Genomic DNA, 26,790 nt, shown 5'->3' with positions numbered 1-26,790 from the left:
ACTAGGAAAGCCACTGATGCCAAAATGGTCCAGCTGTTAAATTGGTGTCTTCAATAAATTTTAGTGCCCAAATCAGTCCTCCCTTTTATTTAATGATTAACTAATTAACTGGTAGATATATAGGGTGACCAGATAGCAACTGTGATAAAACGGACGGGGGTGGGGGGTAATAGGTGCCTATATAAGAAAAAAGTCCCCCAAAATGGGACTGTCCCTATAAAAACGGGGCATCTGGTCACCCTAGGATATAGGCCAATGTCAGATCACTGATTTGGAGCCAGTTGAGATTTTGGTGGGGTGGGGTACCAAGATTTGACTTTGAATCCCTTCATTGAAATGTACACTTAGAATTTTGATTGTGGGTTGGATCTGAAGCCAAAGGGGTCTGCTTATGGGTGCCCACTGAGATGTGACTGAAATCCCTCGAAGTCAACCAACTATTCTATCTTATGTACTTATCTGCCCCCCATCACCGTCATGTCTGAGCACCTCAAAATCTTTCATGTATTTATACTCCTAACACCCCTGTAAGGTAGGGAAATGCTATTATTCCTATTTTGCAGAGGGGAAACTGAGGCACAGAGCTGCTTAATGATTTGCCTGAGGTGTCACAGCAAGTCTTTGTCAGAACAGGGAAGGGAACTCAGGTCTTGCAAACCCGAAACTCGTGCCCTAACCAGAGGATCGTTTTTCTTCTCTCATGAAGCTTTGGCCCAAGATGGCGGGAATCGCACAAAAGCAGCTGATCCTTAAGGTTTCTGATAGCTCAGACAGAAATCTCATTAAATTAGCTTGTGATATCTTGGTGCTGCTCACCCCTAGCCCTGATTCAACTTCAAACCTGAGCTCTTAAACCCTGACTCAACCTTATCCAGCTCTAGATACAAACACCACCTCTCTGGCTCATCCTGGCATATTTCAATGATTTATCCAAGGTGCCCAACAACTTAGTACACAAGACAAAAATATATACACATTTTCAAAACATGCGGTCCTTTGAATGAAGATTCACTAGCTGGAATCCCATGCTTTGCAGCGTGCTGCTCAACTAGATGCAGTGTCAATAGTAGAGATAAGATGCAAAATAAAACTTTAGGTATTAATAACACTTCCCATATTTTGGGCTAGGGAGAAAGTTTGGAAATCTGAACCAAAATCCTGGCCTGGAACACCCCAAACTTTGGAATACTTGATTCAGTATCTAGATCTGAATTTTGTAACTCACGCCCTGAAGAGCTGTGGTCGTCAACGGAGCAAAATAGAAACGTCACTTAAAACTATGTAGGCACAGAGAACAGTCTGGTAACATTTTAAAGTCAGAAGGCGATGGCTTTAAATAGATAGACGAAAACAACCCTGAATATGCGGAGTAAGATGTATTAGAGCAGGAGTAGGCAACCTATGGCACGCGTGCCAAAGGCGGCACGCGAGCTGATTTTCAGTGGCACTCACACTGCCCGGGTCCTGGCCACCAGTCCGGGGGGCTCTGCATTTTAATTTAATTTTAAATGAAGTTTCTTAAGCATTTTAAAAACCTTATTTACTTTATATAAGTATAAACAATAGTTTAGTTATGTATTATAGAAAGAGACCTTCTAAAAACGTTAAAATGTATGACTGGCACGCGAAACCTTAAATTAGAGTGAATAAATGGCACACCACTTCTGAAAGGTTGCCGACCCCTGTCTTAGAGCAAGAAAAACCGTACATTGCCAGAGATGGGGGTCTGTGTATCTAAGGAAGTTTTACAATGAGGCTGGATAACAGGTCTGCGATCCCAGCTGCAGAAAGTTTATTACATTTGCATGACTGATAAATTGCAACAATTATGATTTTACTGCAAAAGAGAAAACATACCTCCTGTTAGACCGGGGAAGAGATAATATTAATCTCACACCTCCTTACTACTGAGATATTTCTACAGATCCCCATTAATATTTTAAAATCAGAATTAATAATAGGGATAAATGGCAGCTTGTGTGATGAATGAACAACAGGAAGCACCAAACCATAGCATACATGCCAAAAAAACCCTCAAAACACAATCCTCTCCCACCTCCCCAGGACCCATACATTAGAAGGCAAAGAAGCCATGACAGACAACTGGACTAAAGGGGGTTAATGGAAGTACAATACCTACAGCATAAAGCAGCCTGTGGACATGGAAATATGAAAATAAAATGTCTACTAATTAAGAGAATCTTGAACAGACTGCTAAAATTGTGAATCATTTCAGGGCATGGTCCATGTGTATTTACCTGCCTCTAAAGTACCTGTCCCCTTTTTTTGTGCTATATGAATAATGAGCCATCATCATCATTTTAAAGCAATATCCACGCATGATAATAATGCATGCCTCAGTGAGTGCCACAAGACCAGAAAAGGGGAGACACAACAAACTACACGGGCACAAGGACCCACAAGACACTGAAACCTTGCTGCTAATGCAGGTCCTGACTGATCTTTGAAATAAATGATGAAGACTTGCTGACAGGCAGGCCGACTGAAAGAAACATCCAGTTATATATCAAAATGCTCATGACGCTGTAGTCCGGAGGAACAGCATGCAAAGTCACTCAGAAACAGCACCAAAGGTTGCGTTCAAGACCCAGTCATCATTACCTATCAGGTAAAATGGTAGTACCATGCAACTGGCATCCTGCACTAGATTGTCTGATGGTGCCTTCAACTAGTGTGCAAGATCTCCCGAGTTAAATACTTACTTTTGATACTTGCAAACCTCTATGATAAAGCTTTAAAAGGAGACAGACAGCTGCTTCAGAAAATCATGAGGCAATAATCAGACCGTCTGCTTAAGCAGGAATTGAGAAATGAAGGTGAAGAAAATAAACCCTGACTGCTTTTAATAACTCCACAGCAGAGAGGTCAGGCTGCTGTGTCCAAATCCTTCCACAGTAATTTAGCTTCATACAACAAAAACTGTTCAGTGTGTCTCACCAGAGTCCCTCAAATGCCATAGCAGAAGGATGCAGTGTTGTTGTAGCTGTGCTGGTCCCAGGATGTTAGAAATGCAAGGTGGATGAGGTAATATCTTTTATTGGACCAACTTTTGTTGGTGAGCGAGACAAGCTTTCGAGCTTACACGGAGGGTGGAAGCTTGAAAGCGTCTCTCTCTCACCAACAGAAGTTGGTCCAATAAAAGATATTAACTCACCCCTTATCTCTCTAACAGCATTCGGGTAGCATTGCTGAACCAATTACACACAGATGTAGTAATGTTCCACACACAAAGTCCCAAGCCGAGAACTCTGGGCAGGCACCAGTTGGTGGTTTGTTCCATTTGCCAGACACCCCAGAGAGACCTTGGTCTTAATTGTTTTTTCTTTTTCTGGCACATGCAAAATTTGCTGATGCCAAAACAGAAAAATAAGCAACTCAGCCTCACACCGAAACAGGGATAGCAGCCTAAAACACTGAACTAAAATAAAACCTCTAAATGGGCAGTTGGGGTTATTTATGTAGGAAGAGGTAGCCAATATTTTCAGCCTGTACAGTGCAATCCAGTAGCAGACGGTTAAGGATTTAAATAATGGAGGTCATTTCTCATCTATTAGATATTTTCTTTTGTGGACACCAGATTTTCCTACAAGCCTTGAAGTCCAAATCCACTCAGAAAAATACATTAGTGGGAAGTGTGGAAGCACTGAACAAGACATTTATAATCCCATTTCTTCAGGCCAAATTCTGCTCTCATTGACGTCATCTCATTTTGTATCAATAGAAACTCCACTCGTTTCCCAGGAGTTAGTCCAGATTGACACCAGGGTAAGAGAACAAAAGTTGGCCCATAATTAGGGTCTCATTGAGCTTCCAGTGCAAAACAAGGGAGATAGTGTCTCAGTTACCGGAAGGAGTCTCAGTTGCCAGTGACCTTTTCAAAATTTCGACCTGAACTTTAAGAAAGAGTAGAACTACGGCCTCACCCAAAGCCCACTGGAGCCAATAGAAAGGCGTGAATCATGAGTGCTCCAGCGCCATGCACAGACACATGAGGTTCTGAGAATTCAATCAGCCTTTTGCGGGATAGTCCAAACTGAGCATTAAGTACAAACTCTGTGAAATAGCCATTTTTTTATTTATACGCTAGCCTAGAAGAACATAGTGTGGTACAGAATCCATCACCACTTCCAAAAGCAACTGAAAGACCAAGATACAATCATTTAGCTTACTGCTTTATATAGACACAATACATAATGGTGTGTAACTCACAAGAGGAGAAGGTTTGTAACTTATTACATGGGTATCACCTCTGAATAGGCTCACCTTCATATGCACACCCATATATTTCTAAAAATTTTAGGTGCCTCAGTTTTGGGTGCCCAGCTTGGGACACAACTTAAAGGGGCTGATTTTCAGAAGGCAGGTGCTCTGTGTGTGTGTGTGTGTGTATGTAATGATACAAAGACATATTTCAAAACCCCTATATATGTCTCTATATTTTTAGAGACTTCATTGAGGTTTTGAAGTGTGTCTCTACTTTATTACTTTTACACACACAAACACACCTAAAAATATAGTTAAAGCAGAGAAAAGGGCAGAGGTTTGAATATTTTAAGAAGTAAAAATACAAACAAGGCAGAGGTCTTTTTTAAAATAAACCCCATCTTTGCTCCTTGCCATCCGTCCAAAGCACCCACCAATAATTTGGTAGAATCACGTTGTGCACATCATTGGTATGTATAACTGTGATCTCATAATAGTTACTCTTGTTTTCCTTCCTCCTCCCCTGACACTTCTTATGATATCTGTGCCTTGATCCTACCATGAGCCCTAGGTAGGTGGCCACTCTGTGTCTGCCTGGAGCCCCATTGACTTCAGAAGGAGTTCTAATGGGTGAGTGATTGACAATTAGATTATAAATGTTTTGGGGTAGGGTTTGTGGGTTTTTTCCATGTGTTTGCACAGCTCTTAGCACCATGAGATCCTAACTGGGGCCTTTAAGCACAGCTGCAATATAAATAAGGTGTTCAGAACCTTGCAGCACTGGACATTTTCTTTGGTACATTTTTGGCAAGCTTTGCCTTAATTTAAGTCATGTACAGCATTGCATGTAATATGATGACGGGGGTTTCTTTTAGCAATACTCATAATCACTAAAAACTGAATTTGTCCTATAGCTATTATATAGTGTGTGAGAGTGAGGAAGATTGTGCATTAAGTATATACTTTAATCATTTCTCCTTTCCCCATGAGTCCCCAAACACTAACTCATTCTTTACTCTGAGAGCAAAAGCCCAAGTGACCCAGATGTAGTGAACACAGATATCAAGGAGGTAGTTTCCTTAGCAACAGGAACCCTAGGAAAACATCCAGAACATCTTCTGTCCCCTGCTCACTGTCCCTTGCAGTTGCTGCTACAAGCAGCAGATGTTAAGGCTCCTCCTTGAATTTTTAAGGCACAATGTGGTGTAGTGAAAAGCAGAAATAGCCTCGTTTGCAAACTCATTACCTGCTGCTACCTCCCATTTGCTGAAATAAAGTTACTTCAATTGTATTGTTACTGAATACTGACAGTGCCCATAAATGAAGACATGGTGCAGATCCTTGGCTGGTATAAACTGAAATTAATGGAGCTATGGTGATTTATACTACCTGAGGATCTGGCCCTTGGTCTATGATCCAAGGCGCTTACAATCTAGACTAGATAAATAGTGGCGACGCAGCTCACCAAGTGATGGCACAGCCTTGGAGTGGTGGGAAATTCTTGCAGTACTCATTGTTGAAACACTTCCAAGAAGATCATGTTTTAAGGAGGAATTGGAAGGAGCAGGAAGTCATTTAGCACATGAGAAGAGAGGCATTTTCAGTCATTAGGCAAAGCACAAGGTCAATGTGTAAAATAACGTGTACTGTAACTTGAAAGTTTTATGCCATTTTGATCTATGTACTGCATTTTTAAATGTCCCTGTCCATTAACACAGCAGCCATTTTGTACAGAGTTGCTGCAGTCTACTATGGAGGAAACACATATGCTGTGCACTCTTGTTCCATATTGTTGTTTCACTTTTATTTTAGAATAAGGCCATCATACTGAACATATTGTGCTTTGCCCTTTGTGCACATGTAAGGCCATAGAAGAATTGTGCAGAAAAGGATGCCACTGATTTCAACCTGTCAGTATATGACCAGAGGGCCCAGACCTCTGGATAGGTAAATTCACCTGATAGAGCTTATTAAACAAACCAGTTCTGCAGGCTATGAGATGTGAATTATTCTCTGCAGCTGAGCAAGCCAAATCAGATCTGAAGTATTACCAGAAGCTGGTCCAGACAGGGCTGGTGCAAGGAAGTTTCGCGCCCTAGGCAAAACTTCCACCTTGTGCCCCACCCCTCAGCCCTGCGGCAGCTCCCCCCCTCGCTCTGAGGCGCCCCCCCGTGGCAGCTCCTCCCCCGAGGAGCCATGTGGCAGCTCCCCACCCCAGCTCACCTCTGCTCCGCCTCCTCCCCGAGCACGCCGCCCCCGCTCCAATTCTCCTCCCTCCCAGGCTTGCGGCGCCAAACAGCTGATTGGCGCTGCAAGCCTGGGAGGCGGGAGAAGTGGAGCGGTGACCGCACGCTCGGGGAGGGGGCGTAGGAACGATGTAAAAAAAAATTGGGGGCACCGCTTTTTGGCGCCCCCAAATCTTGGCGCCCTACACAACCACCTAGTTTGCCTAAATGGTAGCACCGGCCCTGGGTCCAGAGCCAGTTTTTACAGTCAGTTATGACAGTGCAACAAGCTGAGCATATTTGGGGTGAAATGAGGCAATATTTGGAACAACCCAAAGTTAGCAATGAGACCTTGCCTATTGGAATGAGATGGAACATCAGAGAAAGACGGGGCATACAGGAGGAAAAATTGAGAGCTGCTCAGCAGACCCAGGCAGAGAGAAGAGCAATCCCCAGCCAGCTACACCCCCGGACAGCATGAAGAAACCAGAGGACACCACCATTGCAGCTCAGGAGGGTAGATAGGATAGAACCGAGGTATGCACAGGGTCAGAGTAGTGTGAGCAGATTCAAAGAGGGAGAGAGTGACAGTCAGAACGGCAGGCGGGAAAGATCATTTTAGCAGTTGTGTTTTGTATGGAGAGCAGCGGGTGGAAGGGTGAAAAGCCTGGCAATCAGCAAGGAGGACATTTGCTGAGGCACGAGGTGACCAAGGGGGGGACGGGGAGGAAAGGGCAGATTTGGGAGACATTGTGAAGGAAGAAGTGATGGTGGTGAGGGGCCCCTCTGAGAGCCCTCCATTTTCTCTCCCAGACTTCACCCCCACTTGAGAAGGCTTGGATGTGGGTCTTTGTGAGGCCCATGAGTGCCATTGAAAGCACTGGCCACACAGAAAACCTCAATACCACCCCAGGGTTTGTCACATTCCTATTCCTTGTCAGGCTGGGCAACATGGGAGCCACAACCATGCATTGTGCCCCTACCAGACCAGCTTATATTTTAATCGTTTAGCATCACCAGTGATAATGAATAATGTTCTACATTTAAACATCTATCCCCAAAGTACTTCACAAGCCAGGATATAAAAAACCTCCAGTAGGTAGTGTTTTCTAGGGTGTAAGATTGCAGCCAGGGAACCCTGAACAAAAGGAGCATAGAACTTAGACCATGCTCTTAGGATAAGTAACAGGACATCATCCCAAAGCCCTCAACAGCAAACAGTTTAATCCTGGGTTTATCTGAAGAGATAAGCCTATCAGGATGTGCACCGGTGGTACCTCACTGTCTAGTTATATTCAGACTGATGCTCAAACCACTAATCCTCTACTTGAATACAAATGTGTTCTAATAAGCTTTATTGAATTAGAGCAGCTACTCATACTAATACACAGCAGATACGATGACATATCACTAGATGAGTTCTGGATTACTCTATACCAATGTTTATTAACTATAACCCACAGAAACCAATTTCCTGGCTATGAGAAGACTAGGAACCACTGAAATGAAAAGAAGGATGCCTTTCATTTATCTGTGATCCCACACACAGGTCATAACCTCTCTGGTTATTTGTGGCTTGAATCCACTGCAGAATATTACATTCTGTAATAATGAACTGAAATTTCAATTTTCATAAAGTGAACGGCATTAAGTGTGGTGAAAATACCCACTGTCCCGTTCCCCCCACTATCCTGTATATTCATTCCTCATGAGAAGCATGCACATGAAAGCTGTAGACCCTTGAGTGCGACCAGATATTTAAACTCAGTGCTCACAAGACTAGCAAATAATCATGCTTTTTTGGTGACCTCTTTGCCAGGTGTTAGAGGTGCCTTACTGGCCAGCCATGCTGGTAGAAGCAGTGTTCACGTATCACTGGGGAGAAATTTTGATCTGTTTTCCTGGCTGGAGTTTGCTGCTGCTAGTTTTGTGGGTCTGTTTATGTGGGGGGAATCGGGACACCCTTATAATCTGAAATCTGATCCGATTCTGTGCATTGGGCTCTAGACAGCTCGTCTGTTCATATTCTGCCTGTTCTGTGGCTTCCTGTGTCAGACATGCTCTATTATACACTGCCCCTCATCTTGAAACCAGTTACACCTTTACCCCTATATAACGCTGTCCTCGGGAGCCAAAAAATCTTACCGCGTTATAGGTGAAACCGCATTATATTGAACTTGCTTTGATCCACTGGAGTGCGCAGCCCCGCCCCCCCCCCGGAGCGCTGCTTTACTGCATTATATCTGACTTTGTGTTATATCGGGGCGCGTTATATTGGGGTAGAGGTGTATTTACTTGCATCTTTCAAGCTCCATCAGCCTACAATGCAACCAAACAGTTTAGGTCACAGGTATAAACATGGATAACAGGTATAGGATTTGCTATGCAAATGAGATGATGTAATGCTATAGTGGGCATGACTATACTGACTGCTGTAAGTCACAGAGCTTCAAACAGATTCAGAATAAGCTGTAAATTATGCAGGTTAACCAAAAGTACTGAGTCTTTTCTCCTGACAAACCTAAAGCGTAAGTGCTTATTTATTATACATGACAGCAGGCCTGTCTGTCCCTCCAAGAGCTAGATCATCCTACATTTCAATCCCTGAATGGAGGGTGCTCTGCCTCTTGCAGGATTGGACAGTGGAAGCTGGCAAACTTTATATAGATGTGCCCCCACACTTATGTGCCCTGGTCTATTGTTGTGGCTTCAAATGCTCTGAAGCACTTCCCATTTCAACAAAACGGAAGCCCTTGTTTTGTAGGGGTGGATGGTTATTTTTTATGGAACAGGAGATTTTGCTTTTCACTATTATTGTTAGAGTTGATTAAATGTTTAGCATGGTAGCCCAGTTATGAGGGGATAGATACTTTGAACCAAATGCTGAGAAAAAGAAAGATAGCCTTTTAAAAGTAGTACCCATTTTATAACCATCCTAAGGGATGGCATGAAGTAATATTTTCTACTCGTTCTGATCTAGGACTCAGAACAGCTGGGTTCTATTTTCACCTCTTTCACTAGCTCATTGTATGATTGTAGGGAAATCACAACCTGTTTCTGCCTCACTTTACCCTCCTGTAGAGTAGGTATAATAGTAATGGATAGTGGTGTCATGTGGCTTGACATTTGCACAGCTGTTTCAAATCCTTGGCAAAAAGCTTTTTAACTTATGGGCCCCAAGAACATTTATGAGTTAAAGCTTTTGGCCTTAAGGATATTATTACACGTATGAGTCTACTAATAGCTGATAATATCCTGATGTGCATGTTTTCATGATTAAAGATAGGCCTATTTTAATGGGGAATTTAATCATTTTGTAAGCCATTTAATCAGATTGGACAAGGGAACAGCAGTAGTCACACCACAGTTAAAGTTGAAGCTTGCTCTCCATTTGAGATCTGGTCGTCAGCCCCCACAGCCTCTCCAAAAATAAAAAAAGAAATGGATCTTTCTGAAAACCTGTGAGTTGTAACTCCCTCAGGGTAGAGATGTTATAGCAATCTTGGGAAAAGTCAGAGTTTTAAAGTTAAAAGTGTTTTGAAAACATGACTGTAGGTCACTGTAGCAGAGTGCCTGCTTATTGAGCACTCCCTTGTGGCCAGAGGTGGCTATGCAGGCACTCTGCCCCAATGAGCCCCCTCAAGAACTCCACACAGTCTGTCTTATGGCTAACAGCACCCCCCTCTCAGGGCTGGCTAAACAACAGAAATGGGTCAAAAGATCCTCAGGGTCCTTCATAACAGAAATGGTTCGATCAGTTATCAGGATCTCCCCAATAAAGTCTCTCACCATAAAAACCAAAAGTTCATACTCCACCCTAGTTCTTCAATCACACAGAGTTCTTCCTCTAGTCTAATCTGCTCCATTCAAAGCCACCAGTCCAGGCTCTTGCTAACTGGAGCATAGCCCTCAGTTTCCTTCTCCTTCCAACCACAGCCTACAGCTTCCAAACCCCCTGGTACCAGGGTCTTCCCCACAGGAACCTTTCTTAGTTGGTGCAGTTTCCTGAACTTCCCCTTTCACTATAGCCATCTGCTGCCCTTTAGAGGGAATTATCTGATCCAACCCAGGAGTGCCTCTTTAGTAATCAGGGTTGGCTAGCCCCAGGCTCTCGAGCCCTTGAGGGACAAGCCACTCTGATACACTTTTTACAAATACGTTCTACTGCTAATAGCTTGCCCAAGAAACACCAACTTTGTTTGGTTTTGTTGATGTTGTGGAGGAGAAGTTCCCTTTGGGAGGAGAGGGGAAAGGGTTAAAATGCACATTGCATTGTTTTTAAGTGTATACAGGGAGCATCATTTATAAAAATAAACTAACCTTAATCTGACTCCAGCTTCTTGGCTGAACTAGAGGCTGGATGCATGGATTGGAGGATAGGAGACCAAGAGGATACGTGGAAGGTCAGGAGTCCAGTAAGGTGTATGGAAAGGGAAGTAAGGGGCAAGGGAGAACATGGATTAGGGGTGATGGACTGGGGGAGGCACCTGGAAGGATGGCATGGAGCCTTACTTCCTGGTCTCTGAATGAGAAAGCTTTAGGGGACAAGAGAAGGAGATTTCAGGAGGTGGGAGCAGGACACTAGTGGAGCATGGAATGGGGAACAGGAGGGGATTGCAGGAGCATAGAGGGGTAGATGAGGCATAGAATGGGGCAGGTTGAGAGAGGGCATAGAAGGGAGTGCTGCAATCTGCTGAGCCATTTGAGGGGACAGGGAAAGGCTCACATTTATACATATGGATCTTTTCACCTCTATTCCCTTCCTTGTCCTGCTAACATCTGGAGGAGGGGAGCCCTGTTTTGGTGGGAATCATGAGATCTGCTGGGAGCAGCAGGGTTCCTCTTTTCCAGACAGCACATCCCACCCCAATTAAAACTTCCAGCACTCATGAAAAAAGGGAAATTCATAAACTCAAAATTTCATTAAGGAATAATTAAGGTGGAAAGCGTGTATCAATGGAAACCACCTAATGGCCAGAAAGTGTCTTATAATTTCCATAGAATAATTCTTCTACTTCAAAAACATGAAAATCTGGAAGTGAAGATTGAAGTGATGCAGCCACTTCTCTCATACTATATAATTTTCCTTCCTTTATTCTCACCCCATTCACATTATATCTCCCTACTTGATCCTTTATAATTTACATACCAGCCAGCATGACAAAATGGGGAATACTGGCTAGGTGGTAGTACTTCTGAAAAGGGTCTGGGGGTTATAGTGGATCACAAATTGAATTTGAGTCAACCATGTGGCACAGCTGTGAAAAAGGCTACTATCATTCTGGGGTGTATTACTAGGCTTGTTGTATGTAAGACATAGGAGGTAACTGTCCTGCTCTACTCAGGACAGGTCAGGGCTCAGCTGGAGGACTACGTACAGTTCTGGGTGCCACTTTTTAGGAAAAATGTGGACAAATTTGGAAGAATCCAGAGTAAAACAACAAAAATGATAACATGTTTAGAAAACCTGAACTACGAGTAAAGGTTAAAAAAGGGACACGTTCGGTCTTGAGAAAAGAAGATTGACGGGGGGGACACTTGATAGTCTTCAGATACGTTAAGGGCTGTTATAAAAAGGATGGAGATCAATTGTTCTCCGTGTCCACTGAAGGTAGGGCAAGAAGTAATGGGCTTAGTCTGCAGCAAGGGAGATTTAGGTTAGACATTAGAGAAAACTCTAAGGGAATTTAAACTCTGGAATAAGCTTCCAAGGGAGGTTGTGGAATCCCCATCATTGGAGGTTTGTAAGAACAGGTTAGACAAACATCTGACTGGGATGGTCTAGATTTACTAGGTCCTGCCTAAGCACAGGGGGTTGGACTTGCTAGCTTCTCATGGTCCCTTCCATGAGAAGGCCTAGATTTCTATGATTCTATAAGAACAAATTACACACCTGAAGAAATAATGTTGTAAAATCCCATTTTAACTAAAACAAAACTGGCGCATATATTAATTGGTAAACATTATGGGTCATATTTTCAAAAGTTCTCAGCCCATCTCTTCTCAGATTAAAGTCAATTGTAAAGCTCCCATTGACTTAAATGGGAGCAGAGTTAAACCTCACCCTAAGTGCCAGTTAGCACAGTCCTCTATACCAGTGTTTCTCAAACTGGGGTCGCCCCTTGTATAGGGAAAGCCCCTGGCGGGATGGGACGGTTTGTTTACCTGCCCCGTCCGCAGGTCTGGCCGATCGCGGCTCCCACTGGCCTCAGTTCGCCGCTGCAGGCCAATGGGAGCTGCTGGAAGCAGCGGCCAGTACGTCCATCGGCCCGCGCCACTTCCAGCAGCTCCCANAGACCAGCTCCTCAGTTGAGGTAAATCAGCATAGCTCCATTGACTTATTGTATATATCCAAAGCACATTAAGGGGACAACATTAAGGCCAGGTGGGGAGGGATTAACTTGCCTAGGGTAAGTGGATGGAAGGAGGGATAAATGGCACGAGTGAAGTGGATGCATCCTTTTGGTGTTTGTTTAGACCCTGATCCAGTAAAGAACTTAAGCTTGTGCTTAACTTTAAGCCCACGAGCAGTCCTATTAAAGTCAATGGCATGACTCTTCTACTTAAAGTGAAGCACATTCCGAAGTGCTTTGTTGGATGGGAGTATTAGACATTTTCATACTTTCGATTTTCACTGAAGTCTGAGAATTATTCAGTGGAAATGAAAAGACACTTTCTGGTGGCTCCACTGACACACACTTCCCACCTGAACTATTTCCCAATGTTCTGTTTTGTTTACAAACAAATATTAAATCTACACTCTACTTACAGTAGTTGAGACAGTCTTGTAACCAACCTATTACTAAACCCAGCAATATTTAATGGACACTTATGGGTAACACTCACGTGCATGGAAGACAATGAGTGTTTTGCCATCGACTTCAATGAAGCCAGGATTTCACTCTAGATTTCTAAGACTAAAGAGATCCCAGTAAAAATGCATTTTTATGTTTGTGTTTACTATAATAATATCTCTGCTGTATACCTTTAGTTTAATGCACAGTGAAGTGTAGGGTCAATCTACTTAGCAGTCAAAATAAGTGGTCCACAATGTAGCAACAAGGTGCACTGAGTTTGCCTCCAGTAACAGTTTTGAGGGTAGAGTAGTGTTGTTAAGAGTAGCTCATATCCCTTGATTAATAGCTTTCAGCGCTTGCAGCTGCATAGCAGAGAATGCTAGCTGCATGTCAAGAAGATTCAAGAGCTACAGGGCACAATTCAAATTGCTCTGAGTGAGAGGTGATGCGCAGCTGTACTGCCCCAGTGGGAGCACCAGAAACATTGTGAGGGGTACCCCTGTGAGCTTTCCAGTGCACAGGGGCAGCCTGACCATGACCACCATGCTCCCCTTTCTACTGGTTGAGGTGGCCCTGCCTCCTCCCCACTCCTCCCCACCCCACTTGGGGAGTCTGGCAACCAAAGGGGCACCAGCAGTATGCTATCCTTGAACTCATTTGTACCTGGCCTCTGGCCAGGAGTTCAGGGGAGGGAAAGTCCTTTGTGTCTCACCCTCCTGCTTGCCCAATTTTGAAGGATCCAAGCACAATCTGACCCTTAATATATTTATCTGTCAGTTGACCGGTTGATATAAGAAAAAAAGGACGGAATGTTGACATCATTCACTCGGCATTTTTACATGGAACATTCCAGCAACACACAACACTCTGTTGAAAAGGAGGTTGCATCAGGGCTTCTAAGAATAAATCTGCAAGGCAAAGTTTAAGACTGAGATGCACAGATTCTCTCCATGGTCCTGGATCTTGGCCTGTAGAGTCACACAGAGAAAGAGCAATTCCTCTTTGACCAATTGAAAAAGTATACAAGGAAATAGAGACTTTTACCAGATTTGGGGGAGTAGGGGCTCTGGGGCTATCCTGTTGCCTTTCCCATTCCCTTGTTCCTTTCCTCTCCTGGGCCACATGTTGAAACAACCCATCCTTCCACTGGAAGAGCACTGGCTTTGGTCTCCCTCCACAGCCCATTGACGCAATTCCTGGGTCAGCCAGAGGAGGTTGTTCAAGAATGGACTTGCACCCCCAAACCATGCCCAACATTGAGTGTGCTGCCTTCCAGAACAGGTGAGAGAATGAGTTTGGTCCCAAATTCAGATCGCCAGCATGCTGCATCCTCTGGACTAATGGGGATGACCCTGCCACTTGATCAGTCTCAAATGATTTTTATTTGGGGTTAATTTCCTATTAAACTGAAATGTGCAGCGTGACCATTTTGTACAAGGATTCAGATTAGTTGGTGAAGCAATGCAGTTGTGTAAGGGGCTGAGGCACCATAGTGATGAGCATGGTGTAAATTCTAGTGAGATCCACTTAACCAGTTGTTAGGGCAGGAAAGAAAGCTCTGAAGGTTATCAAAGTCCTGTCAATGCCATCTGCCTGGCAAGGTGACTGCCACCAAATACTAGAGTTCTTCTAAAAGTCACACTCCCTTCCTGCAGGACAGGTGGGATTCTGCAGTGTTACTGTAGGGAATACGATCGGAAGATCATTTGTATGGCTGTTCCATAAGTTTCCCCAGCAGCTCGACTCAGGGCACAGCGACAGAAGCCGAATAAGCACAGAATAGCCACATTTCTCAGAAATTCCATTTTTAAACAGGTTCTAGATTTATATTTACACAAAACACCATAATGGATTTATGTAGTTGTGCTGCAATAATCTATTAGGTAAAAAATACTAATCTGCCATTCCAGAATCAGTACACTTTCTAACAACACACATTTCCCTGATAGACCTCAATGGCTCAGAAAGAGCTGCAATCTTTAATTGGCAACTGATTCTCTTAACAGTTCCCCCGCCCCCACCGTTATTTGTATTAACCCTACCCTAGGGACTTACACAGCAGACTAGACTCTAGTGGCATCAACTTTCACTATCTGCAAAAAACAAATTTTAGACCACTGCTAACCACCCCACAACCCCCACTCTGCACTCCCAAATTCACAAGCAAAACCAGCATTCAGATAATGTTAAGATATAAAGACCATGAAGCAAAGTGGATTTAGATACTAGTCTTTCAGCCATGGAGACTTGAGTTTTTCCCTGGTAAATGTCCCAATGAGTAGGCCAGGTCTCCTGGATAAATAGGCATGATGTTGAGAGTCTAGAGACCTGGATTCTAAACCTAACTCTGACCCTGACTAGGCAAATGAATTTGGGCAAGGCACTTAACCTCTCAATGCCTCAGTTTCCCCATATGTAAAAGAAAGTTTCCTCACCTAATGTGCTTTTATATTCTCAGATAAAAGCACTGTATAGGGGCAAGATATTATTTATGTCCCTACAAGATGTCCATCCACATTTTAAAAAAGAATTGAAAGCATTTGGAAGAATAACCAATCTCCAGGACACAGCTAAGTATGGAATAGCAAAGCTCTTGCAGGATAGGACTGAGGTTTAGTAGCAGATGTGGGCACGGAAGTTTTTGCTTTGTCTGTAGTAAGTCTGTCTCTAGCTACTGCTCTCTCAGCCTTCTCTCTTTAGTAAGTGTTAATGTTCACCATAGGCCGCACCCATTAAAAATGATAAAGAACATAAAAACTCAAGCAAGCAAGATCCAGTAACCCACAATACCCATGAAACTGAAATGCTGAAAATCTCTTAACTTGCTGCCCCGACACCATTACCTTGCCCTAATGTACCTGAGAAGTGCAGCAAATCACTCTGTATAATCCCTGCACTGATCTCAGAGTCTTTCAGCATACCTAGACACAAAATATCAAGTTAAGAAGCGAATAAATGATGGGCTTTCAGCCAAATCCTGGAATTTCCTTGAGTTTGTCTCATGATGCCCAAACCAGCTTTTTGTCTATAAGTGCTTGTCATAACACTTCATTATTCCGTATGCTGTTTTCAATCACTATCAATCTACATTATTTTGGATAATACTCTCTTCAAATGGGAGTTCTATAATCTATTCTACTAAGACCTTTTTTTAAGTGGTGATAAACCTTACAATCTGCATTACTAAAATATTATTACCTTAAGCTTTTCGTTTCAGCCCATAAATGCTGCCACCAGCTAATTTCATTCGAGAGATGAGAGAGTGTAATTTATGTAATAAAATGGTACTTGAAATTATTTGCCGATAAAAGGTCCTTCACTTGAATCCCTGACTAACAACCTGGCTAGCATTAGCCTCTTCTCAAATGTTAACACTCCACGAATTCTTCTTCCAAAACACACTTAACAGTAAAGCCTACATTTGTTCTAACACTCTTTAATCTTCATTCCCAGATACATCCTGCTGGCCAGTCTAACTCTCAGATACATTGCTTATTTCATACATTTCAATATATCCTGCAATATAAGCCAACTTTTGATTGATCAAGTTACCTTAGCAACAGTGGACTCTCTGTTCCCAGTATGGAGATTTCAACTGGATCCGAAAAAAAGATTTTTCCTTTAATTTACATACTTCTGTAGTTTTCACCTTTGAGAAAATAGCTTATTTTCAAGAGGGAGATTTCCATAAATCTTGTCTCTCGATGTCTGTCTTGGAATATTTTTCACTTTTCTTACAGTTCCAAAGGTGTTTAATTATTATTTTTTTTAAGTGGAAAGGAAAAATACCGACGTGTTCAGTAATTTTCCTAAAATGAGCAGTCAGAAGTCGCGGGGTAAGGAGACCCTCTGTTGAATAAAGTAAGTCTAAAAGAGCTGAGCTTCCCACATGTAAACTTTATTTTACAGAGCTCCTTATTTTTGCCACGTTTTTTAAAACTCCTCTTCTCATCTGCTCTGTTTACACATCTTCGGCTGACTGAACTGTTCACATGTTTCATGGACATTATGGTAATTCCCATTAACAGCAGGAAACTTCAGGTTTGTACTGGATAAGTGCATTTTATGTCACTTTGCAAAATTCATCACTTTTGCCTGGTAGTTGGAGAAAAACTGTGCACAAGTCAGAAACAAAACCAAGGCTTATTGACAATACTTCGGACAATGGTATTGACGCATTAGGATTATTGACGAAAGCTGTTGATGCTGAATATAGTCTAGCTTCTGCATTCAGCCAATTTTGAACTGGTTTTGTGGAAGTTAGAATCCTGATCCACTCAGTTCAATGCCAGACATGCAGAGATAAATAGGAAGAAAACACCTTTTCTTCTGACACAACCTTTACTTTTAGAAATACCAAGGCTGCAGCAAAGCAGATATGCAGATGCTTCTCCAGTACTCGCTTGACACTCCATCTTCTTGTTCATTCCTGTATGGAAATAGGGGCTTTTAAGTCTTTTCTTCTGTCGCCTCCATCTGGAGCCCTTCGTCCTTGGATGGTATTTGTTTTTCTGAATCAAGAGTGCTCCAGAGAAATTCCCCCATTTGTCTAAATCTGTTAACTGATTCCACACAAGATGCACTTGCTAATTTGCTTCTGTGGCAAAAATAAAAACTGTCCTCATTGGCAGGAGAAATGCATGGTCCACAGTTGGTTGTGATAGGATCTCCCCCCCCCCTGTTTAAAATGTAAGGGCTCATGAATTAAGAAGATACAATGTGTCTAGATCTTATACCAGTCAGTCTCTGATTCATCAGGGAGTCTCCTTGGTAACTAGCTGTTCCTCTCTGATGATTCGTGTTATAAAAAAGCTCTCTCAATTTAAAGATAAAATACAGTGAAAGGAGAAAGAGGAACTATACAACATATGCATTAGAAAGAAAACATGCATAATGTGTATATATCTATACTGTGCATTTTCTACATGCATGTGTATGTGAGGGGAGGAAACACTCTTTCTGTAAAACAAAGGCATATTATTTGCAGGGGGAAATATACCCACACAAATTATTGTATTTTTGCTAGAAACCCTTGCTGTGGTCACTGTCTTTGCAATGTAAATAATCTCAGAAGAAAGGGTGTTGCTGTTACTGGCATTTAATGAGAGGCTTGCAGTTTATACTTTAGCAAGCCAAATGTTTAGCCTTGTGTGAGACTGATCACCAGTTGTAAAGATTCAGAAACACAACAATTTACTCTAGGAATAACAGCCAGATTATTGGATACTACTTAGTGATCCCTGCTTTAGTCATTAGAATAGTTGCTGCTCTCCCTTAGATACATAATAAGATGCTATTATGTGTGCTTTCAAGTTGCTCAAGTTGAAAGCATGCTGCTTTTTAAAGACTATTTTTCTCTGAGAGCTCATGTTATATGAGAAAGTTAGTTCAGGATGAGGTTAAAACACACTCTGTTTTGATTATAGTTGTGTGTTTATAGTTAACAATCCACTCAAAACCATTTAGCACGCAGAATAATAACCAAGCTGGAAAAATGTACAGTGGTAACTACAGCTTACATTTATCTAGTACATTCCATCTGAAGATCTCAAAGCGCTTTACAGACCTTAAGCTGAGTTAGGTAAATATTATTCCCATTTTACAGAAAGGGAAACTGAGTCACACACTGAGGCCAACTTTTTCAAATTTGGGTGCCTAAAATTAAGCACCTAAATCTACATTTAGAAACATAAATATGTAGCCAGATAGTCAGAATCTTTGAACATTTTGGCTTAAGAGATTTGTCCAGGGCTACAGAGGGCATCTGTGACAGAATCAGACCTAGAACTCCGATCTTTTGATACCATGTCTTATGCCTTAATGACTCCCACTTTGTATAATGCATAATATCTGCAGATCTTCCAACTTACAAGAAGGTTAGCTCTTTATGAGGCCAAGTTAAACAAGACATGGTAGGGATTAATTCCTCCCAGGAGGCCAACAACTCGAAGGTGGTGAGAGGCTGGGAAAACTGCTTTCACTCCACTTTTCTAAAATAAATAAATAAGAAGCAGAAAATCACATTTCACTTTCGTATAAAAAGCCCTCAACAAACTTTTTGTAGTTTCTGATAAATAGGTGACCAAAACTGGGCCAGATCCTCAGCTGGTGCCAATCGGCTCACATCTCAAGTCTTTCTTCATGAGCCTCTCTCTCTTCCTCTCAGTGGGTTCTTACGCCATTTCTGTATGGTGTCCAAGATTCCTGCTGCTCCCACAAATAAATAAAAGAACAAGCCATATTTCCATAATGGCTTCTATCCCAAAGGAAGCCAAAGCACTTTGAATGCTAGTGGTGGGTTAACTGTTTGTAAGCACCTATGGGGTTGAATCCGGTAATCCAGTAGGCAGCCCGCACACTGCTTATTGTATGATGTGAGGAATGGGCATTTTGGGTAAGGCATGGGCCCGGCTCTCTAGTCCTGCAAAATGTGCCATGGGATTTTTAATGTCCTGGCAGAACAAACAGGATCAAATTATCTATGTTTGAAGGAGGAAGGGCTGAATCAATGCTGTGGGGCTTCAGACCTGCAGTTCCAGAGAAAGTAGGTATTTCAACTGGAAGCTTAGACAACTTCTGCCATCCCCTCCAGCAAGAGCCTGGTACGCTCAAACCTCCATTATGAAATAGCATGATGGACATTCATTTATCAGAATCAATTCAGTGTTCAGACAGTCGAGATGATTCTCAATGCAATTAATACATGTTGGGGACATGACCTCACTTTGGATAACCATAGTTGGGCTAATCAAGATTTGACTGGACTCCCGGAATGACTGGAGAACCCCAGTCAGCCCAGCACAGCCAAGGAGAAGGGGAGAGAAAGTGATGGGGTGAGCTAATTATCTTTTCTCTTTTCTGCTTCCTGTCTGTCTGGGCTGAGTGGCCCGATGCTGTTGCAGGTGGCCAGTCTTGTGTGTGCACTAAGACACACAAGCCCCAAACAGACACCTAGAAACATCCCTCAAATGCTTTCTGAATTGGACAACAATCCTCAGCTCTCACAGTGCTGCTGGGGCTACAATTGCAGGGCTGAAGGGGAGGGAAAGGGAAGCTTCTCCCCTCCACCTTCTTTCCTCACCCTACTCTACCATGTCTTTTGGGCTGCAAGAAAGTAAAGCCTTTATTCGCCTCACATATGTGTCTGTGTCCCTCAGTGGAGCTGGGGGGAGCCGGAGAAGCAAAGATGAGTCCCTGATGAGAAGGAAGAGGAAAGGAACGTGGATGAGTGGGACTGATGCCCCATCTCAGTGAGCAGCGGTGGCTCCAGGCACCAGCGCTCCAAGGGCATGCCTGGGGCGGCAAGCCACGGGGGGCGCCCTGCCGGTCCCTGCAGGGGCGGCAGTCAGGCTGCCTTCGGTGGCATGCCTGCAGGAGGTCTGCTGGTCCTGTGGATTCGGCGGCAGTTCGGCAGCGGGTACACCGAAGCTGTGGGACTGGCGGACCTCCCGCAGGCATGCCGCTGAAGGCCGCCTGCCTGCTGTGCTTGGGGCGACAAAAAAGCTAGAGCCGCCCCTGACAGTGAGAATGAAGGGGGTGAGCATGACCTGCCTCAGTGTGCCTCTGACTCTGCCTTTTTCATGCCCACCGGAAAAATCAGGAGGGTTTTCATTTTTCCAAGTGATTTATTTATGTTGTTTCCCACAGTTTCCCCTAGATGGAGAGGGAGGCAGGCTGAACAGTGCCAAGGTTTGGAGTGTCAACACTCTTAGGGAGTAGCTCTGGCTCCCTTAGGCACCCATTCACCCTCCACCTCCACCCCGGGAGCCAACATTGGCCCTAATTATGTTTCTTTTAACTAACCTTTATTGTGACTTGCCTGCTTGGAGGATATTACACCTGCCTGCGTCTGACTGACCTTCCCCAATGTCACCTGGATTTCCTCTGGCACATGTTAAATGGCAATTTGAGAGAAGTAAAAGAACATGCATTTGACGGCAGGAAAAATGCATTGTTCTGATAAGATGGTGGTGCCCAGTCAGCAAACTGCTGCCTTCCTCAGCTCAGATACTCTGGCCTTCAGCTATTACACTGGTAATCGGCTAAAGAAACAATATCCTTGGTGAGTTGTACACTTTCCCATTAGTACAGCCCTTCAAACTGTACCAGACTAGTACACCCACCACTGCCATGGGCCATGTCCCAAACGGTACAGAGCCCCTTTAGTTCTCACTGCAAGCAGTGGGATGGAACTTGGCACATCTAGCTGTTCTGTCACTCCGGGCATTTGTTCTAGGCTCATCACCATGAGCTGAGTACCTTTCAGGCTATGGCCCCACAATGGGGCGCAAGGTGAGAATCGAAAAGCAAATGATATTGAACTCACCAGTCAAAAAAAAATGACTGCCAAGGGAGCAAGTCCAGTTTTGTGTGTCTGCACTAGAAACGGGTGGGCATTCTCTCCTCCATGCCCAACAGCTGTGCTGCCCTAGGGGGTCGGACACTATTTAGAAACGTGAGAGAAGAATAAAAGAACTCCCGTCCAGCTATGGACAGATGTGTAGTGCAGATTTAACAGGAAGAAGGCTCCAAAGCCGTAGCAGGATCACACACACTTCACTGAATGGCCTGGCACCCACAGAACAATGGGCACTTTTAGAAACACTCTTCATTAATGAGCACACGTGCAGTTAAGGAGGGTTCCAGTCGCCCACCCACATTTTAACCTGTCACTTCCAGACCTTATATTAAAGCCACAGATATCCTATTAATAGAACCATCTGGGGCAGGTTTCCGTTTGGATAGCACTGGCTCTGCGTTCGCTTCCAAGACCAACAATCTGTTGTCCCAGCAAACCAGCCTCTTCACTGTTCCACAAAGCAGCATGGTGGAAAGATGACCAATTGGTCAGGAACTTTGACAGCAGGTCAGAGTTGAGAAATCAGAAACAAGGTGCTTATATCTTGGGCTGAGCAAAAAACAGTAATAATCTGAGCTGGTCTACACTGGCAGCATGAGTGTCAAGGTGTCTGCCAAAGGGAACCCAAAGTGTCACAAGTTTGGGTGCAGTGGAATCGGATGCCCATCCACTGAAAACACGTTCTGTGCCCTCAGCCCCAGGTGGAAGGAGAGGGCTAGATCCAATGGGAGATTTCTAGTGTCTTTCCTTCTCCTGGTTCTGGGCAATTGACCCTTCCGGGCTTGTGATGGTTTGCAGGAAGAGGTGGTGAGTTCTTGACTGTCATCACAGTGCAGTGCATGGCTAGGTTGGGGCCAGGTTTACTGAACTTGGGGCTAGAAGCAGAACTTGAACATTTTCAGGTTTACCCAGCCCTGGTTATATAGATGCTTCAAAACCTTGAATGTCACACAGTATGCACCATCCTGAGACAAGACCTCCATGTTTCCAGGTCCCCTGAGGAGCCCCAAACTCTGCCTGATTCATCTGATTGAACAGTTCTCCTGGACGTCTATGGAAGTTAAGAGCCTGACAATCACTGTCCTTATCTGCAGGTTGGCAGCAGCACGTACCCCCATGCTCACAAGCTCCCCATGCTTTCCGGCTGCTCCGACACTCCTGGCCATCTTCACATTCCTTGTCCACACCACACACCCATGAACTCTTTTATTCAGTAAGAATTGAACTCACAGCAGTGACTCTCTTCTCAGACAGTTTGGGGAGCGGGAGGTTGGAAGCAGGCGGCCATGTAGGGGCCTTTCCCTGAGTGGGTAAATAAAGGAGGAGGAGCACACAAGGAACCCCGGCCCACCCACCCACACCCACCCCTAAAAAATGAGAGGACACAATTGCAGTCTCTGTGATTAGGGGAGTGCAGGGTCTGCTCCCTGGGGCTCAAACCATTCCGAAGAGCTGGGTGCCTATGGGCAAATGACACTGTATGGCAGAGCTTGCATGCTTTCTGTAAGCACACTGCCCTAACCAGGCCAGGACCTTCCCTGCTCAATACAGCCCATAGAGACCAGGCAGAGTTGGGGCTGGTATAGCTATTGCTGCAGTAGAGCAGCAGAGTGATTGTTAGACTATTTGGGAGTTGAATTAGTAGGCTAGATCCTGGAGCTATACTGATTTACACCAGCTGAAGATCTGCAGCAGTATTTTGGAGGGAGATTTAATTTTTTATTTCACATTTTAATCATTGGGATATGAGTTAGGGCTTAGAATGGGCACTGGGAGGAATCAAAATAAGTCATGAAATCTCCTTGCTGCCTTTCATTTGTTAACACAGGAGTTAATACTTAAACGTTCCTCTACTTTCTTATTTCCTTTCCTGGGTCCTTTTGGGTAAAAGTTAATATTTTTAATAAAAATGAACTTAAGCACAACTTCATTTCTCTTCTGGCAGCTTGTTGCTTTTTGGGGAAATCAACCAAATGGTGAAGCTGTGTGAATTCATGCTGTTGACCACGTGTGCGTGCACGTGTGCGTGTGTTTGTGTGTGTGCGTGGTTTTTTTAAGCAATAGAAAGGGGTGTTTCCTGCAATTATGCCTGATTCCTTGCACTTGCTCAGTACAACACACAATGAGGTTCTTCCATTTTATTTCAATCTCAGGTCGAATCTGCAATCTGATTTCAACCCAAAGGAACATCAGTGGGAGTAAAAGGAAATGTGCACAGCTTGTGTGTTTTTATGAATTGGACCTCTTGAGATGAGAGTTTCATTACCGCTGAAAAATGAGCCCACCGTGCTGTCGATATTATAAATGAGAATGGCCCATTTGTATTATGAAGATACAAGCTTATTATTTTTAGCCTGTTCGTATAGCATAAGGAAAGTTTAATGTGATAATCAATGTAATTGAAAAACTGAAAGTACAGAAAATTGTAAGAAGCTAATAGGGGTGATAATGGCTACAAATGTAATATTAATGAATGCTCTAAAGGCTGTATATAGTATAGTTATAGGTCCAGATAGAAATACGTACACACATAGGATTAATTCCTACAGGGCTTATCCAGCCCTTAGTCAGGCATGACTCCCATTCAGTGTAATTGGAGTTATGCCTGAATAAGGACTGCAGTGAATGGGTCATGCTAAAGATGAGCCTGATCTAGACTCCCAAATATGAACCCTCCAATCTTAAAAATAAATATGCTCCAAATTTGGATCTGCATTTTACTACTATGGTCTCTTTCTAGAATGAGCTGAACTGAAACCCTGAATTTGCGGTGCTTCAAAATCCAGGCCTGATCGTGGATCTAAAGTATGTGGTTTAAGCTCATCTCGGCATATTATGGGCTAGATCCTCAGATGATGTAAAGCAACTAAGCTTCATTGAGGTTACTGGCGCTACACCAATTTACCCCGAGTGAGGATCTGTCCCTTACATATTATATACCACGAACACAAACTTAAATTGTGTATAAACTATATATATATATATTGTACACAAAAAGCTTACTTTTGTGTGCTTGACTTTACAACCTTAATATTCTTTTAACCTAGTTAGTTTTTATGTGTAATTTCCTAGATTTTAAAAAATGTAAAGTGAACCACCCTCCCAGAAATTCCATCCTATGGCATTGTATTGACACCCACATGGGTCATCAGCACAGACCTCTGCCACTTGAGCTAATGGAGTCATGGATAACTGTAGTAGGTTGTCATCCTCTATTTAGACCAGCCACTAGAGGGAGATGAAACACACATTCTGTAGTCAGTGGGTTTCACAGATATTTGCTGACAAAAGAGGAATGCAAGACCCAGGAATCTTGGATTCAGGTTCTGGATGGAGTATTCTCTAGTGATCACAAACCCTTTTACCCCTGTTCCCTTCTTCCCCTCAACCCTCCACCCTGGTCCTGTCTCTTCCTGAATTCTCCTCTCTGGCTCCTCATCCCAGTGCCTGTCTCTTCCTAGGGGCTCCCTGTGTGAGATCCAGTCTCCTGCCCCTTTCCAGCTCATCTTCCCAGTCCCGACCCCCACTTCTTGTCCCAGTCTTCTTGCTCAGCCGGTTACAGTCTCCTCCACAGCTCCTTGTGCAATCTCAATGTTCCTCACTCAGTTTCTCCTCCCCAACTCCCAGTATCCTTGTCTAGCAAGACCCAGTCTCCCCCATTCCCCCACCCTTCCATCAGCTCCAAGTCCCAGTCTCCTTCCCAGACTCCTTGTCCCTGCTCCAAAGCATGGAAGAGCTGGAGGTATTCAATTAAATGGTTGTAAGAATTTAAAATGGACAAAACAACTTATTTTCCCCTAATCCTGTTCTTGGAAACAGCTGCACCATTTTTGCTGAAACTTTCCCCGAAAGTTCAGCATGAGGCAGACAATCAGCATGGACAATTTCAGCCTGGATGGTGAATTTGGCAAAGATATAAGCAATTTAAAATAAGGTTTTATAATAGAAAGTTAATCTTAACTCTGGGTGGTGCTACCAGCTCTGCCTATAAAACACACACCCCAACACACATACCGAGTGCCTAATTTTCAGAAGTGCTAATCACTACAGTATTGACTTCCATTGCTCCACTGTTTCTGGAAATCAGACCTTTATTCTATTCCCACTTGCATCAGATTCACACTGAAGTTATTCTATTGACTTCACCAAGGTAAGCAAGATCTGACCCAGTGTATATACTTTTACCCACGTAGACATTCCTAGACATAACCATATATCTTTAGTGAGCCTGTGTTTGACCATTAATTGAACTCATTTTTTAAAACATGCAGTCTGTTAGTCATAAATTATATTTAAGTATGTTGAAATGATAATTTATTTTGTTCAGGGAAATTATTAAAGTCAAAGTAGCAGCTACAGCTGATACATTGTACATTGCCTGCAATGTTCATATTCACAATGAAATTGCTTACATTATGAAGCAATTATCATGGTTTAAAATGCCAATAACATTTTGAAGGCATAGATGCCTTGGGTTTTCCATTTGCAGAAATATTTCTTTTACTGCACCTACTTGCCTAATAACTTTAACTTTTTAGATACCTTAGGTATTTTACAACCCTCCCATGTGTGATCTTTGTTAAAAAAGAACAACAACAACAAACTCCAGAAAGAATATTTAGTCCATTAGAGCACACTTTTACTCCATTGGAGCCATGATTACTTATAGCCATTACTCAGTTAGATTTGCTCAAAACATGATGGGTGAGCTCACATTTATAATCTTTCCCCATATACATTTTTGACAGCAGATCCTCCAGCTGTGAGAGAGTAGATCATCACATTCTATATCGTTGTGAGTTCATCACCTCCTTTACAATCAATTTATACCCTTCAGGAGCAGGATCCACCCCTGCAGTATTACTTCTTCCAAAATGCTACATATATCATTGTCAGAGGCTGTTTCTGTTTTTCCATGGATAGGCTAGTGGAGGAGGTCAGGATGGAGGTAGTTTGAACTCCTTTCTTTTACTTTCTTCAGAAACCCAAGCATCAAATCCTCTGCTGGTGCAGATCAGTTGACTTCAGTGGAGCGGCACCAAATAACACCAGCAGCGAATTTGACTGCAAGCCACAGGCTATCTATTTGCTGATCCTGGGCTTGATTCAATAGGCTTAGGATCAGGCCATCTGTGAGGTTCTAAGAACCTCTCGTGTTGTGCTAGAACATCCTCACCTCCCATCA

General features: G+C 43.3%; 1 protein-coding gene across 6 annotated transcripts in view; it reads right to left on the bottom strand.

Moving 5' to 3' along the window:
- LOC117883194 (calcium-activated potassium channel subunit beta-2) overlaps positions 1–26,790 on the bottom strand; it is a 236,922-nt gene that overhangs the window by 67,289 nt on the left and 142,843 nt on the right. Inside the window, exon 1 of one of the 6 annotated variants that reach the window (XM_034782287.1) lies at positions 16,799–17,924. The exons of 3 other annotated variants lie outside the window; for them this stretch is intronic. Coding sequence is in view for 1 of the 3 variants with exons in the window: in XM_034782282.1 (XP_034638173.1) it covers positions 2,959–2,978 (20 nt within the window). In the remaining 2 variants the exon portion in view is untranslated. 2 more of the 6 variants (XM_034782282.1, XM_034782284.1) reach the window with 2 other exon arrangements.

This window comes from Trachemys scripta, chromosome 9 (assembly GCF_013100865.1).
Source record: "Trachemys scripta elegans isolate TJP31775 chromosome 9, CAS_Tse_1.0, whole genome shotgun sequence".
Taxonomy (NCBI): Eukaryota; Metazoa; Chordata; order Testudines; family Emydidae; genus Trachemys; species Trachemys scripta.
The sequence above is the reverse complement of the archived record's forward strand: the minus strand, read 5'-3'. Positions and strand labels throughout refer to the sequence as shown.